The sequence below is a fragment of the Dasypus novemcinctus genome, chromosome 15 (genome assembly GCF_030445035.2).
Source record: "Dasypus novemcinctus isolate mDasNov1 chromosome 15, mDasNov1.1.hap2, whole genome shotgun sequence".
Lineage (NCBI taxonomy): Eukaryota > Metazoa > Chordata > Mammalia > Cingulata > Dasypodidae > Dasypus > Dasypus novemcinctus.
Window position 1 is genome coordinate 40015125 of NC_080687.1, and position 17477 is coordinate 40032601.

The 17477-nt window shown below is 39.8% G+C and overlaps 1 protein-coding gene across 2 annotated transcripts in view; it reads left to right on the forward strand.

The window, feature by feature from the left end:
- ABCC4 (ATP binding cassette subfamily C member 4 (PEL blood group)) overlaps positions 1-17477 on the forward strand; it is a 292359-nt gene that overhangs the window by 112548 nt on the left and 162334 nt on the right. For both annotated transcript variants that reach the window (XM_058276501.1, XM_058276502.1), the window contains 2 exons: positions 11633-11734; positions 16840-16929. In XM_058276501.1, coding sequence (XP_058132484.1) covers positions 11633-11734; positions 16840-16929 — 192 coding nt within the window. The remainder of the gene's footprint in view (positions 1-11632; positions 11735-16839; positions 16930-17477) is intronic.

Sequence of the window (17477 nt, forward strand, 5' to 3'; positions counted from 1 at the left end):
CAGTATCTTCTTATTTATTTCTCTCCCTCCCCTTCCCCCTCACCCCGGTTGTCTGTTCTCTGTGTCCATTTGCTGCATGTTCTTCTTTTTGTTTGTTTCTGTTGTTGTCAGCGGCATGGGGATCTGTGTTTCTTTTTGTTGCATCATTTTGCTGCGTCAGCTCTCGTGTGTGTGGTGCCATTCCTGGGCAGGCTGAAATTTCTTTTGTGCTGGGCAGCTCTCCTTATGGGGTGCACTCCTTGTGCTTGGGGCTCCCCTATGGGGGGGACACCCCTGCGTGGCGCGGCACTCTTTGCACACATCAGCACTGCACGTGGGCCAGCTCCACACGGGTCAAGGAGGCCCCAGGTTTGAACCGTGGACCTCCCATGTGGTAGATGGACACCCTATCCACTGGGCCAGGTCCACTTCCCTCCAGTATCTTCTTAATATCCTTTATTTCTTTAGTCATATTTTCTTTAAATTCTTTGAAGTCATTTAGGAGAGTTGTGTGATTAGCACTGATGAATTGTCTTAAATCCTATGTCTCTTTAGGGTATTCAATTTGTTCTTCTGTCTGGGCCATCTCTTCTGTTTCCTAGTATGACATGTAATTTTTTGCTGATGTCTAGGAATTTGAATATGTTGATGTATTTACTCTGATGACTTATTTCTCTCTCTTGCCTATTTTTTTTTCCCCCACAGCTCTTCTTTGACATTTGGTTCAGCTTATTCTCAGTCTTTAAAATAGCCCAGTTTAAGTTTTCAAAATCGGACCAGGGACTCACTATGGGGTGCAGATACAGAGAGCATGAGCAGTTCTTGTCCATGCCATTTCCACACTGGCCATAAAACGGTGCTATTCAATGCACCTTTCCATGGAGGTGTTTCATTCTGGCCTTCTTGTGCTCCTGTGTTGAATCTCCAGATTGGAGATTGAAAGTGGGCACTGCTGGCCGAATTCACTGAAGGAAAGCACCCCTACCTCCCCTTCCTTTTCCTTTGAAACAGCTGATGGGGACATCACCACAGTGAGACAGGTTTTACCCCAGCTTAATATCTTGGGGATGGGGGAGCAGAGCCCTTCCCGGCTGCTGCGGAGGCTTGGTACTTCACTTTTGTTTTTTTGGCTTCTTTGTCTTTCTGTTCCTTGACCTCCTGGGAGTTGTGTAGCACTATTCTCATCTGCTGACCTCCAAAGTTGGTCCCCTGGACAGCTTTTGGTTCTTTCTCTGTTGTTTTTGTGAGAGCATTCAGCCCTGTCTGTCAGTCTGTCGCCATCTTCCCACAATCCTGGTATTCTCTCTTTGTAGGGTCTTGTGCAAATAGGGAAAATTTTACATCATCCACTCCAATTTGGATGTTTTTTTTCCTTGCCTAATTGGTCTAGTACAATGTTGAGCAACAGTGGTAACAATAGGCATCCTTGGCTTGTTCCTGATCTTAGAGGAAAAGCATTCAGTTTTTCACCATTGAGTATGATGTTAGCAGTGGGTTTTTTTCCTATATGCATGTTGAGGGAGTTTTCGAAATGTTTTTATCCAGAAGGGGGTTGGATTTTGTCAATTGGGGTGATGTTAATTGGGTTTTTTTCCCCCTTTCCCTTTGTTCTATTAATGTGGTGTATTACATAAATTGACTTTCCTAAGTTGAACCACCCTTGCATACCTGGGATCAATCCCACTGGATCGCAGTATATAATTCTTTTAATGTGCTGTTGGATTCTGTTAGCTAGTATTCTGTTGAGGATTTTTGCATCCATATTCATAAGAGATATTGGTTTGTAATTTCTCCTCTTACAGGACTTTTGATGTTGGTCTCATAGAATAAATTAATGAGTGTGCCCTCTCCCTCAGTTTTTTTTGAATAGTTTGAGCAGGATTGCTGGTAATTCTTCTTGGAATGCTTGGTAAAATTCACCAGTGAAGCCATCTCGTCCTGGACTTTTATTTATTGGAAGGTTTTTGATATCTGATTCAGTCTCTTTACTTGTTCTTGGTTTGTTGAGATCTCCTATTTCTTCTTGAATCAATGTAGGACATTTTTTTGTTCTAGGAATTCATCCATTTCATCTGGACTAATTTGTTGTACAGTTGTTCATAGTATCTCTTTTTATTTCCATGGTGTTAGTAATAATAGCTCCCCCCCTTATTTCTAATATTAGTTATGTCTTTTTTTTTTTTTAAATCAGTCTAGCTAAATGTTTTATTGATCTTTTCAAAGGACCAACTTTTGGTTTTGTTGATTTTTCTCTGTTCTCTAATTCATCTCCATTCGAATTTTTGTTATCTCTTTCCTTCTGATTGCTTTGGGTTTAGTCTGCCCTTCTTTTACTAGGTCTTCCAAATCTTTGATTTGAGATCTTTCTTAATTTTTAAGATAAGCATTTTGAGGTATAAATTTCCCTCTCAGCCTTGCCTTTGCTGCATACCCTAAGATTTGGTATGTTGTAATTTTCATTTTCATGTGCGTCAATATGTTTTCTAATTTCCCTCGTGATTTCTTCTTTTACCCATTGGTTGTTTTTAGAGGCCTCTGTTTAATTACAACATATTTGTGAATTCTTCAGTTTTCCCTGTCATTCATTTCTAGTTTCATTTGATTATGGTTAGAGAGGATACACATTATGATTGCAATATTTTTGAATGCACTGAGAATTGTTTTATGACCTAACATTTGGTTTACTCTGGAGAATGAGCCATGCATGCCAGAGAGGAATGTGTATTCTGCCACTGTTGAATAAAGTGTTCTTTATATGCCTCCTACTAGGTGGTTTATAGTATCATTCATGTCTTCTAATTCCATATATATTTTTTTACAGATTTATTTATTTCTCTCTCCTTCCCTGCCTAGTTGTTTGCTCTCTGTGTCCATTCACTATGCATTCTTCTGTGACCGCTTCTATCCTTATCAGCGGCACCAGGAATCTGTGTTTCTTTATTTTTTTGTTGCGTCATCTTGTTGAGTCAGCTCTCTATGTGTGCTTCACCGTTCTTTCATAGGCTGCACTTTCTTTCACGCTGGGTGGCTCTCCTTATGGGGCACACTCCTTGCGCATGGGGCGCCCCTACACGGGGGACACCCCTGCGTGGCATGGCGCTCCTTGTGCACATCAGCACTGCACATGGGCCAGCTCCACACAGGGCACGGAGGCCCGGGGTTTGAATCGTGGACCTCCCATGTGGTAGGCGGATGCCCTATCCATTGGGCCAAATCCGCTTCCTTCTAATTCCATATTGATCCTCTGTCTAGATATTCTATTCATTATCGAAAGTGGTGTGTTGAGTGTACTATTAATGTAGAGGCATCTGTTTCTCCCTTCAAATCAGTCAATATTTGCTTCATATATTTTGGGGTTCTGCTGTTAGTTGCATATATATTTATAATTGTTATGTCTTGTTGAACTGATCCCTTTATTGGTGTATAGTGACCTTATTTGTCCCTTCTAAAAGTTTGTGACTTAAACTATTTTCAGTACTAGTGTACAAAAGCATTACTGATTTTTGCATGTTGATATTGTATTCTTCTACTTTGCTTAACTCATTTATTAGCTCAGGTAGCTTTGTTGTGGATACTTCAGAATTTTCTAAATACAGGATCGTGTCATCTACAAATAGTGAAAGTTTTACTTCCTCTTTTCCTATTTGGATACCTTTAATTTTTTTTTCTTGTCTAATTGCCCTAGCTAAAACTTCTAGTACAATGTTGAATAAAAATGGTGCCACTGGACATTCTTATCTTGTTCCCAATCTTAGAGTATGATGTTGGCTGGGAGCTTTTTGTATATGTCTTTTATCATATTGCGGAATTTTCCTTCCATTCCTATCAAAAAAGGATGCTGAATTTTGTCGAATGCCTTTTTGTGTTGATTGAAATAATCATGTTTTTTTCCTTCAGTTTGTTAATGTGGTGTATTATATTGATTAATTTTCTTACGTTGAACCAGCCTTGCATACCAGGAATAAATCCCACTTGGTCATGATGTGTAAGTCTTTTGATATGCTGTTGGAGCCTTTTGCATATATTTTGTTGAGAATTTTTACATCTGTGTTCACTAGAGAGACTGGTCTATAATTTACTTTTCTTGTAAGTATCTTTATCTGGCTTTGGTATTAGGGTGATGTTGTCTCCATAAAGATTTTGGGTAATTTTCCCTCCTTCAGTTTTTTGAAAGAGTTTAAACAGGATTGGTGTTAATTCTTTTCAGAATACTTGATAGACTTCACCTGTCAAGCCCTCTCTCTGGTCCTGGACTTTACTTTGTTGGGAGAGTTTTGATGACAGATTCAATCTCTTCAAGTTTGTTTGGTTTGTTCTTGTATTTCTTGTAGCGTCAGTGTAGGTTGTTTATGCATTTCTAGGAATTTTCCCATTTTATCTAGGTTGTCTAGTTTGTTGATATACAGTTTCTCATAATATCCTCTTATCCTTTTTTTGTTTCTGTGGGGTCACTTGTAACTCCCCCCCCCTTTCATTTCTGATTGTATTTATTTGCATCTTCTCTCTGTTTTTCTTTTTTAGTCTAGCTTGGGATTTGTCAATTTTATTGATCTTCTTAGAGAACCAGCTTTGGGTTTTGTTGATTTTTCTCTAATTTTTTTCTCAATTTCACTTACTTCTCTAATTTTTATTATTTCTTTCCTTCTGCTTGCTTTGGGATTGGTTTGCTGTTTTTTCTAGTTTCTATAGTTGTTCAGTTAAATCTTTTGAGTTAGCTCTTTTTTTATTTTAACATCTAGTTATTTTATTTACTTTTTTTCACTTTAAAGACAGGATCAAAATAAAAATCTCTTAACTTATAGTTTTCAACCTGAAAGGAATCAAAGAATTGTTAAAATAGTATCAATAAAGCGAATATTCTTGTAAGTATTAATGGATGATACTGAAACAGGATAAAGTATAAACATCTTATTTTGTTCTTAATTTGAAGTTGCCAGTGAAGTCAATTACAAATAATTATTAGGAAAGATGCTAGTATGAAGGTTGTATACTCAAAAACTGATAATGGCTATTCAAAATTAAATTTATGGAATATCTAGAAAATGGGTTTAATTGGAACCTACAGACAAATTTATCATGTTCATTACCAATGATTTTTTAAAAATTATAGAAGGCAACTGTTTTCATATAAATTAGTGTAAAAATTATCTCCCTTTCACGTTTTGAATTGTCACATCATGGCCATAAACCAGAGTACCAAATAATTTCAAACAACCACTGATAGAACTTAGACAGAAATTCTCACGTGCCAATACTTTCAATGTGTTCATCAAATTATAGTAAGACAACTATAAACAAGGGGCAGTCACTCTATCTTCATTAACAGCACAACTATATTACAATAAACCAAGTTTATACTCAACCATTAAGTGTTGTTCTCCCACTGTTTCACTTTTGATGAATTATTAAGAATATTTTCAAATGTGATAGTCTCCTCATTACCCCTCAGGATATCCAGTGAAAGATTTAAGCTTGGAAGCTGCTGAGCCTGCTGCACTGCCTCAAATTCCATCTTTAATTTTAGTGGAGCAAACAAATCTTGGATGTTTCTCAGGGTGAAAAAATTCATTTTATCTTGGTTGAGGTAGAAATTCTTTTCTGATAATTCAAAAGGATGACTGGGCAAAAGTTCATTTTTCACACAAGGAAAACCTCCCTGAAGAAGAACTCGACTTTCAGAAGGGCCACTTGCTAAAAGTTCAGTAAACAAAATGCTGTCCTTTAGCTGAGGTCCAAGTCCCCTGGCATTCATTTTCAGTCCGCAGCACTTCTCTCTTCTTTTTTAATATAGGTGTTTGGGGCTATAAATTTCCATCTCAAGACTGTCTTCGCTGTGTCCCATAAGTTTTGATAAGTTGTATTTTTGTTTTCATTTGTCTCAATATATTTACTGATTACACTTGCAATTTCTTCTTTGACCCACTGATTTTTCAGAAGTGTGTTGTTTAGCCTCCACACATTTGCGAATTTACCTTTTTCCTGTCTCTTATTGATTTCCAGTTTCATTCCATTATGATCAGAGAAGGTCCTTTGTATAATTTCAGTCTGTTTACATTTATAGAGAGTTGCATTGTGTCCTAACATGATCTATCCTGGAGAAAGATCCATAGGCACTTGAGAAGAACGTATACCCTGCTGAATTTGAATGCAGTGTTCTGTAAATGTCTGTTAGGTCTAATGCGTTTATCATGTTTTTCAAGTTCTCTGTTTCCTTCTGTCCAGTTGTTCTATCTAATGATGTGAGTGGGGTGTTGAAGTCTCCAGTGATTACTGTAGAGATGTCTGTTTCTCCCTTCAGACTTGGCAGAGTTTGTCTCATGTATTTTGGAGGCACCCTGCTTAGGTGCATAGATATTTACGACTGTTAAATCTTTGTAGTGGATTGACCCTTTTATTAATTTATAATGGCCTTCTTATAACTTTTTTGCATTTAAGGTCTGTTTTGTCTGATATTAGTATAGCCACCCCTGCTCTTCTTTGGTTATTACTATTTGCATGGAATATGTTTTTCCAACCTTTCACTCTTGTAGGCAGCATATGGATGGCTCATGATTTTTATCCATTCTGTTGGCTTATATCTTTTGATAGGGCAATGTAATCCATTCACATTCGGTGATATTAATGTTCCATCATTTTCTACTTTGGTTTTCATGTGTAATATATTTTTGTCTGTCTTTTTACTCTTTTGGTTATCCTTTCTGCTGTTCTTTCTTTTTCACTCTCCTCCAGACCTCTCTCTCCTGTCTCTCTCTTTAAGGGCTTCCTTTAACATTTCCTGCAATGGTGGATTATTTTTTAAGAACTCTCTTAGTTTCTCTTTGTGAATATTTTATACTCACCTTCATATTTGAAGGACAATTTTGCTGAATAAAGAATTCTCAGCTGGCAGTTTTTCTCTTTTAGTATCCTAATTATATCATACCACTGTCTTTTTGCCTTCTTGGTTTCTGAAGAGAAATCCACACTAAGTCTTACTGGGTGTAGCTTGTATGTGGTGGTTTGCTTCTCCCTTGCTGCTCTCAGAATTTTCTCTTTATCTTTGACATTTGACATTCTGAGTAGTATGTGTCTTGGAGTAGGTCTATTCGGATGTATTCTGATTGGCATACGGTGTACTTCTTGTACATGTAAGTTCATTTCTTTTGTGAGAGTTGGGAAATTTTCTGCTATTAGTTCTTCAAATATTCTTTCTGTCCCTTTCCCTTCTTTTTTTCTTCTGGAACTCCCATGATAATGTATATTGTTGTGTTTAATGTTGTTATTCAACTGTCTGAGCCCCTGCTCAATTTTTTCTGCTCTTTTCTCCCTTCATTTTCAGTTATTTTATCTTTGGTATCCCTTATTCTTTCTTCTATCATTTTGAGTCTCCTGTTATATGCCTCTAATGTGTTTTTAATCTCATCTATTGTGTCTTTCATTCCCATAAGCTCTGTTACTTTTCTATTCAGGTTTTCAAATTCTTTGTGTTTACTCAATGTCTTCTTGATGTCATTTATCTCTTTTAGCCATATTATCTTTCAACTCACTAATCTGATTTTGGAAAGTGGTGTGCATCTCATTGAATAGTTGTCTCAAATCCTGTGTCTCTTCTGGGGCTTTGATATATTCCTTTTCTTGGGCTATGTCTTCCATTTTCATAATATGACTCATAATTTTTTGCTGATGCCTAGGCATCTGATTAGTACAGTGAATTTACTCAGATGCTCAATTCCTCTCTTTTTCATAGGGATTTAGAGGCAGGAGGCTATATGTTAACACTGCTTTTTGATTCTTGACTCAACCTGGATCACTAGGAATTGTCCCTACTAGTTGCTCAAAACTGGGCTCTGGACCTAGTAATGGGTTGCAGACCCACTTCCTAGGACCTTGGGAGGGAGGCTATAAAGGCTGGAAAAAACCTCTCTTACTTATTTACTTTAAATTTCTCATGTGCACTTCCTTGGTCTTCCAGCACATGACACTTTTTGGCAACCCTCTCAGTTCGATGTCTGGTTGGAGTGTGTTTGAGACAACACAGACAGGATCAGTGGGTTAGGGGTTCCTGCCTGGAGGCTAAGAGCATTGTAATTCAAACTTTCTCAGAGATGGTTCTCCAGCCTTTTCGCCAGCACCCTCCCTTTTCCAGGGTAGGAAGTATTTCCACTCCCCTCTGTGTCCTCAACAATCAGTCCTGGTTAGTAGAGAAGGAGACTGGGAGGGTCGTATATATTTTCCCCCTTGCTGGCTCCCAAGGCAAACAGTGGCATGCCCTGCCCACCCCCCTGGCCTGGAGGGGCTTCTGGGACACAGCAGACCAAGTGTGTGGGTCAAAAGCTGAGTCAGCCTTCGGCTGTGCTCCTCTTTCTGCCCTTTCCTGGGGTGGTGGATCCCTGGAGCCCCCTTTGTCTATAGCTGCAGGCCCAGAGGCCTGGGTTTTCCAAAGTGTCTTTGGCGTGGGGGAGGTGCCAGCAGCCGCCGCTGGTTTTGAATCTCAGTTCTGTTGCTGACGATTCCCCTCCTTTGTCACTCTCTCGTCTGGGCAGTGTCTAGCCTTCACCTGGACCCTAAACCCTAGAAGATCTTTTTCTAGGCTATTTCAGCCTGTTTTTCTGGAGGAGAAGAGAGTCCCGTCTTTTTAGTCTGCCATTTTCCTGGAAGGTCCCCTAAGCTCTATTTGAATTGATGATAATATAGCTCCCTCTGCTTTCTTTTGTTTACTGTTTGGATGGTATTTCCCCCCCATCTTTTCATATTCAACCTGCTTGTGTCTGAGTTTAAGGTGAGTCTCATGTAAACAGCCTATAGTTCAGTCTTGCTTTTTTTATCCATTCTCCGCCTTTTAACTGGAATGTTTAATTAATTTACATTTAAAATAACTTAATAATTTAGGACTTTTTCATGCCGTTTTGCTAATTGGTCTTTGTACATCTCATACCATTTTGTCTATCAGTTCTTCTGTTAACACCTAATGTCATGTTTATTTTATTTTTTATATTGTACTGGTTTGAATTCCTTCTCATTTCTTTCTGTACCTATTTTTCATATATTTTCTTTATAATTACCTTGCACTTAAATTTAACATCCTAAATCTGTAACAATTCAGTTTGATTTGATACCAGGTTAACTTCAATTGCACATACACACTTCTTATACTTCTCTGTCCCCCCACCCTTTTATTGTACTTGTTAAAAATTATATCTTTATATGCTGCATGCCCAAAGACATAAGTTTATCATAACTTTTTATGCATTTGCATTTTCTGTCCTGTAAGAAGTATAAAGTGGAATTACATGTTGAAAAATAAATAATACATTAGTACTGGCATTCCTAAATAAATAATACATTAGTACTGGTTGCCTTTACCAGAGGTCTTTATTTCTTTGTGCTGCTTCTATCTGCTGTCTGCTGTTCTTTCCTTTCAATCTGAAGAACTCCCTTTAACATTGCTTGTAGGCAGGTCTAGTGGTGTTCAACTCCCTCAGCTTTTGTTTATCTGGACTGTGTCTCTCCTTCATTTTTAAAAGAAAGTGTTGCTGGATTTAAAATATTTGGTTGGCAGGGAAGCGGACTTGGCCCAGTGGTTAGGGCGTCCGTCTACCACATAGGAGGTCCACGGTTCAAGCCCCGGGCCTCCTTGACCCCGTGTGGAGCTGGCCCATGTGCAGTGCTGATGTGCTCAAGGAGTGCCCTGCCACGCAGGGGTGTCCCCTGCATAGGGGAGCCCCACGTGCAAGGAGTGCACCCCGTAAGGAGAGCCGCCCAGTGCGAAAGAAAGTGCAGCCTGCCAAGGAATGGCACCGCACACGCAGAGAGCCGACACAACAAGATGACACAACAGAAAGAAACACAGATTCCCGTGCCGCTGACAACAATAGAAGTGGACAAAGAAGAACACGCAGCAAAAAGACACAGAGAACAGACAACTGGGGTGGGGGGGAGGGGAGAGAAATAAATAAATAAATCTTAAAAAAAAAAAGACATGATAAATTTGAAAAAAATAAAAATAAAATATTTGGTTGGCAATTGTTTTCTTTCAGTACTTTAAATATTTCTTCCCACTTCCTTCTTACCTATAAAGTTTTCTGATGAGAAATCAGCACTTAATCTTTTTGGGGGACACCCCTACATGTAACACGTTGCCTTTTCTCTGGTAGTATTCAGAACGTGTTCCCTGTCTGGGCATGGTTTTCTTCAAGTTTATCCAGTTTGGGGTTTGTTGGCATTCTTTAATGTGCATATTCATCTCTCATTAAATTGGGGAAGTTTTTTGCCGCTATTTCTTTGAGTATTCTTTTTGTCTCTTTCTCTCTTTCTTCTGGAATTCCCATAAAAGTGTTGGGATGCTTGATGATGTCCTCCAGGTCTTTTAGGCTCTGTTCCCTTTTTCGGTTGTTTTTCTTCTTTCTGATCCTCAGCTTGAATCATTTCAGTTCCTTTGTCTGGGTTCACTGATTGTTCTGCCAGCTCTGATATGCTGTTGAAACTCTTTAGGGACTTTTTCATTTCAGTTATTGTGGTCTTCAACTCCAGAGTTTCTGTTTGGTTCCTTTTTAAAATTTCTGACTCCTTATTGAGATGCTCTTGTTTTTCACCCATTGTTTTCCTGATATCCCTTAGTTCTTTCTCTGTGACACATCTTCCCCTTTTAGGTGCTTTATGGTACGACTTGAAGCAGATAATCCTCTACCCCAGGCTGCCCTGATTTAATTTGTTCCTTACACTGCTGTAGCCTGTTCCTGCAGGGCAAGTCCTGGTGAAGTTGGGGGATGCTGGATTCCTCTAGGTTCTTCTCTATGTCACATAAAAGAATTTAAGAGCAAACCAGTTTAGTTAGGCCAGTAAGAGAATTTATTGAGAAATGAGAGAAGAGAAGAGAAGTACATACCCAGGATATGGCTGTGCGCTCCTCTTGGCAAAGAGAGAGCATTTGGAGTTGAGGGCTTTCTTTAAGGCCGTTCTCCACCGTCCCCTTTCCTAGTGTTGGGGAAGAAGCCCCAGCTGTTTGCTGTTCTGATTGATTACCCACCGGCTAGCTCTCAGGGGGCCCATGATGAAATGTTTTGTTTGGGGTTATCTGGGACCAATGGGGAGGCCTGTTTGGCATCATCTGGGGCCTCTCCTTGACCCCAGAAAGAGTTCCAAGGGGGACCTTTGGCCAGGGTCTTTCCAGCCTTGTTCTTAGTAGCAGCCTTCCCTCAGGGGGTTTCTGGGTGGGGTTTCTCAGCCAAGGTCTCTGCTGGGTCCCAGCTGTGACAAGTCTTGTCAGCTTTTCCCTGTATTAACAATGCCTCACTGGGATGGTGTGCCGGAGAGGAGATTCCTGTTCATTCAGGTGGCTACCTGGTCGATGGCACTGACACACACGCACCAGCGTGCACAGGGGCCAGGTGCGGGCTGCCCCACACCACACCTTGACCATGACTCTTCCTCTGCCCTCGCACTCTCGCCCCCGTTCCCCTTCCTTCTCTCCCTTTTGCGCCTTCCCTACCTCTACTACCTCAGCTCTGCCTCTCCATTGTGATGTGAACCAATACTTTATAAGGTAAATATATTGTATAAACTGATATGTAGCTGTATAAAAATTTTATATTGCAAATTCCATGACAGCACTTACTTTTGTTTGTGCATTTGTTTATGCTGTTCTATCTGTTTTTCTTTTTTTTTTTTTTTTTAGAATTTCCTGTTACTTGATGAGATATCACAGCAAAACACTCAGCTATCAGCAGATGATAAAACAACAGTGCATGTGGAAGATTTCACTGCATTTTGGGATAAGGTAACAAGTCTTATGAGATCATCGCTGCTCAAAGACAACTGATGACATTGATTTAATATAGAATTTTGAGGTTTTGCACATGGTTTAAAATATGACTTGCCCACTTACTGAAAGTGTATTATAAGCATTTTCAAAGTCTAGAATGAGATTTTCAATTAATAGGGATTAAATAAAAAGTTAGAAAAAGTTATTTGTGAAGTTCTCTACTTCGTTTTTAAAAAAAACTTTCAAAATGTGACTTTGTGTTGAAATTAATGTATATAAGTTTGGGCATTTGTCACATTTGAATTTACAGAAGTAGACTAGATGTGCAGTATTTAAATGCTGGGAGAATGGGTTCTTAATTCATAAGAACCTTATGAATTGTTACAGGTGAGAAGCTTGGAGGATTCAGTGTATATTGTTACCTTAAGGTGATCAGATCATCTTATGATATATTGAGGAGAGCCTGTGGTTTGGATTTCTGCTTCAGGGTGGGGGTTCTCATGTTCCCAGCCCTCTGGACATCCTACGTTATTGACAGCCAAGGCCAGGGAGGAGGCAGCAGGCTGGCAGAGTAAGCTCCAGGGATTCCCAGTTCAAGAATTTCACGGTGTGGCAAACTTACGGGTAGAACAGGCTAGGCAACAAAACTTTTCCAACACTTGGTTTATTTATGACATTAGGCAAATGAGAGAAACAACAGAGACCGCTCTCAAGAAGTTCTCCAATTTGTGAACAAAATGCCACCCTCTTTAACCACAACTCGAGTGCTGTGCTTGCTGATTCTGTGGCCCTCTGCACAAATCCTCCTGCATCAGTCTGAGAAACCAGAACCCATGCCATGCAGCTTGGGAGGGGGAATTTAATGCAGAAAATTAGGGACAAAGTCTGAAAGCAAAAAAAAAAAAAGAAAGAGCCAAAAGGCTAAACACTGGTTGTTTGCAATGACAGGAAGCTGCTTCCACCCCTAGGGCTAGAGGGACATGGGGAGGAGGGGGCTGCCAGAGGGCCTTGTGGGAGCAGCACCCAGGAACCCATTTGCTGCAGGAGTCGGGACCCCAGGGGGAGGGCTCCAGCTATGCTACCTGCATCATATTTGCTTAATTCTGATTTAACTCCGGCCATCTCTCCAACAAAATAATAGTAAGTCCCCAAATGTATAAAGCCACATCATTGTACCTTTCTTTATTTTTTTTTAAAGATTTATTTTTTTATTTCTTTCTCTCCCCTACCCCCCCCGCCCAGTTGTCTTCTCTCTGTGTCCATTTGTTGTGTGTTCTTCTGTGTCCACGTCTGTTCTTGTCAGCGGCATGGGAATCTGTGTCTCTCTTTGTTGTGTTATCTTGCTGCATCAGCTCTCCATGTGTGCGGCGTCACTCCTGGGCAGGCTGCACTTTCTTCGCGCTGGGCAGCTCTACTTACTGGGCACACTCCTTGTGTGTGGGGCTCCCCTACGCGGGGGACACCCCTGCATGGCACGGCACTCCTTGTGCGCATCAGCACTGCGTGTGGGCCAGCTCCACACGGGTCAAGGAGGTTCTGGGTTTGAACCGTGGACCTCCCATGTGGTAGACAGACGTTCTATCCGTTAGGCCAAGTCCAGTTCCCCATTGTACCTTTTTGTACATGGGTACTCACACGTGATGCATTAACTAACCTAACAACTTCTCCCTGTTGTAAAACAGATTTCCTCTTTTTAGTGATTTCCATAGTAATAAACTCTTAAGGATTTATAGAAACAACATTAAAGTTCCATTAGAGAAGAGTATCCCATGTGAATGCTATTGAGTTAAATGAAGCCTTGAGCTAGCTGACACATACTTTGTATGACTAAATCTCTTTGAACCAAACTCTCTGCAACACTGTAAAATGAGCTGTTTGTTCTTTTTCCAAGAATTTAATACCACGTTATTAGACTTCTCTGCAGCTTGCATTGTTGTATAGAACACCCCATTCTGTTTCCTTGGCCTTGTCTGTGGAATGATTATGACCCATCCTAGGAGATAATTAATTCAGGTCTGGTTAGTAAATGCATGAAAGAGTCCTTGGGTGGGGTGAACTATAGACAGTTGGGGATTTTGGAGAGAGGTTGAGGTAAGATGACAAACATACTGGTCTGGCAGTTTGAAAGACACAACCTCATTGAGCTCTGCTTTGATGGTCAGGTGGGGGTGTTTGGGGGGAACATCTTTTCACCAACCTGGGTCTCATTAAATGAGTGGGATTGGTCTCAATCTGTAAGCTGACAAGTTTTGGTCTTGGGGAAACCTCTGAAGCTCCCTGGGGCAGGGATTTTGTCTGTTTCGTTCACTGCTGGGTCCCCAGAGCCAAGAACAGTTGTGCTCAGTCAGTACTTGTTGCATCCATTGGACTTGTTGGGGACCTGCAGAGCTGCTTTAACCTGGAGGGGAGGGGCCTTAGCACCCCCAAGCTATTGGATGCTGCCTTCTGGTACATTGAAGTAGTGCCCCATGCTGCCGTCTGCTTAAGAGAAGGAACCTACCCATCTGGCCCCTAACAAGACACTGAGATATGATACTGGGAAACTCATTTTTGCACCTGGCATATTATTTTGTAGTCATAACTAAGGCATAATTCCTATAAAGTCTGGGGCTAGGTTAATTGTGAGTAAAAAAAATTGATGGTTTTAGTATGCAGCCCATTTTTATAATCAGTTGAAGTTATTTCTAGCAAAATTATTTTCAGTTTGAAGATTATCTAGTCCTTTTTATTTCTCCTGTCCTGCTTTCGGTCTTTAAGGCATTTCACTTATCACAGGTGCAGGTGCCCACTCTAGATACAGAAAGAGTCTGGATCATGTTAAGAAAGTTCAGAATTGTTCCTGTTGTGGGAAGGGTTAGCTCAGCTGACCAAAATAAGCATCAATAGATTATCTGTGGGTTTGGTTCATCCCTGACCTCTTTCCTCTGCATCTCAGACTTCCATATTGCAGAGCTCTTCTGCCCAACAGCAGATGTGTTATATTTCTTTGCCTTTCAGATACTCCAGATTCATTTTTGAAGACTCCTTTTCTACAGTTCAGTGCCTTTGATTCACTCTTGATCATTTTCTATAATACAGAATAACATTTCTGAAAGTGTGCTTTGCAGAACACTAGCCCATTAAGAGATTCCCTTTAAAAGAGGTTTGAGACTCACATGAATTTGGCAAATTCTCAGCCACTGGACACGTGTGGTTAAGACTGAATTCTGGAGATGAACGAACCTGCTTCTCAACTAATTTGGGTAACACTTGTTACGGCCCATGGGAAATAGAGATTGAGGTCATAGGGAAATATAACTCATTCAAATTTATCCCCCAAAAGCAACTCTTTTTAGTTTACTTTCAACAGTTCCTATCAAATTCCTTCTGATAGTTTTGGTATGTGGGTATGAACAGAAGTTTTTTGCTTTTTTTTTTTTTTAAGATTTACTTATTTATTTACTTATCCCTCAAACCCTCCCCTCCCCCCCCCCCACTTTATGCTCACTGCATGTTCTCTGTGTCCATTTGCTGTATGTTTTTCTGTGTCTGCTTGTCTTCTCTTCTCAAATTCTTTTTAGGAGGCACCAGGAACTCCTGGGACCTTCTGGTGTGAGAGAGAGGCACTCAATTGCCCAATCCACCTCAGCTCCCTGGCCTATTGTGTCTCTCTGGTGTCTCTTTTTGTTGTGTTCATCTTGTTGCACCAGCTCTCCATACCACAACAGCTTGCTTCTTACCAGGAGGCCCTGGGAACCGACCCTGGGACCCTCCTTATGGTAGACAGGAGGCCAGTTGCTTGAGCCACATACACTTCCTGAATAGAAGTTCTTATAGCTGCCAAATACTACTATTGAGGTTCTGTACTCGCAATTTAAAGCCATCCTTCTACTTATTTACACCATCTGACTTTTGCTTAAAAGCTAGGTAATTCAGAGTATTGATTGTCATTGCCTGAATGGCAAAAGGAAACCTCATTTTGGTCCATCATGCTCCACTAAATTCTCCCCTCACCCCCTAGTATGCACTTCAATCCAACCAAGTTAATTTGATTTGGTATCTGAAACCATTAAATTGAATCAAGAAACTATAAAATGGAATTTTTTTTAAAGCATTAGCAGTTACTGATAGTTTTCTTGACATAACATATATAAAAACATGATAGAACTTTAGCTTTTTTATCATTTTCTTGTCAAATGCTCAGTAATTGAGAAAAAACCTAAAATTCCATGTAAGCCTTTAAATCTTCTTTGTAGAATATATAGATAATGCAGGAGAATGATTTCTGATTATCCTAATAAGCCCTTTGTCCTTCTTCTCCCTTTGTGTTAGGTTGTATGCTGTAGCATGTAACCTCAAGTATTACAGTATAAGAGCTTTGCTGTCCTTGTTAGCCAGTATAGGTAATGTATATTACCAGCATAAAATTGAGGCATGATACCATACTTAATTTCTTTATTCCTATAAATAGGAATAAAATTCCTATATATAGTTGTTAAATTTGAGCTCTGGTTATGGCATTGACAACCATTTGCAGAAATTTATTTGCCAAGAGTAACTGTACAATGTAAAGTGCTTTCGTATTCTCTGGGTATTACTGAAGTTCATTCATTAACAAGTGATAATTGAGTGATGAGACCCGATTTCAAATTGTCCAGAACAGGCAGGGCATGCCATGTTCCTATGCTGCCACCTTGTGGAGGTTATTGAATAGAGGATTAAAAGCCAAGGCTCACAATGAAAGCTTGTTGATTAATTAAAACTTCCCGTACTGAGTATTCTTCTTAAGAATATTGTTTGAATAAGTTAGTTTGCACCAATAATTTGTCATTTCAAGTTTACCTTGCCATTTTTTACTACTTAAATTCTATAGCTATCTAGAGCAATATTCCTGTGTGGATCTGGTAAAAGAATAATGGGGTTTTGTAGGGCACTAAAGTGGCTGGAATGCTTCTTCAGACTTCACAAAGAAATATGAATGCGTTAAAAGGACTCCAGAAAACTGTATCTTAAAATAGGAAAAAAGATCTGGGTTATTTTAATATATTGATGATGACTGTTTTGTTATTTTCTCCATTTTTTGACGTAAGTTAATGTTATGTTATTCTAATAGGCATGTTTTTATAAACTTTAATTCACAGGCATCAGAAACCCCAACCTTACAAGGCCTTTCCTTTACTGTCAGGCCTGGTGAATTATTAGCTGTGATTGGACCTGTGGGAGCTGGAAAGGTAAGTTAAAAATGCCTTTTGACAGCTTGATGCAACACTGCCTCCCATATTAAATTCTTGGAATTGAGCCCAAAGCTCTTTGTAACACAATTTTGAATTGCATATATCCAGAATGGCATTTCCTAAAATGTACGATGGAGCATTTTTTGCAAGAAGGTAACATGGCCAAATAAATCTGGGTAATGCATATTGTATTTTCCTTCTTGGTGCTTCAGGTTGCATAATTGGGAAATGCTTATCTAGAAGTTAGACACCTCAGTGATGGAGATCCTTTGGGGGATCACTGTTTGGAAATGGAATGACTGAGAAAGTGGGGACCTTTTTTCATCAGAGCAGACCCTAGACTCTATAGGAGGTCTGGAGATTGTAAAGGCTCTTCTGAAAAGCTGTAAACATTTCCTCACATGATTTATCCAGCTAATGTTAACATACATTTAAGAAGTATCCACTAAGTGGCACTGTGCTCGGAGCAAAAGACACAAATACAAACAAGATCCAGTTCCCTTTGCTCTCTAGAAGCTCCTAGGTTCTGGGGTGATCATATATGC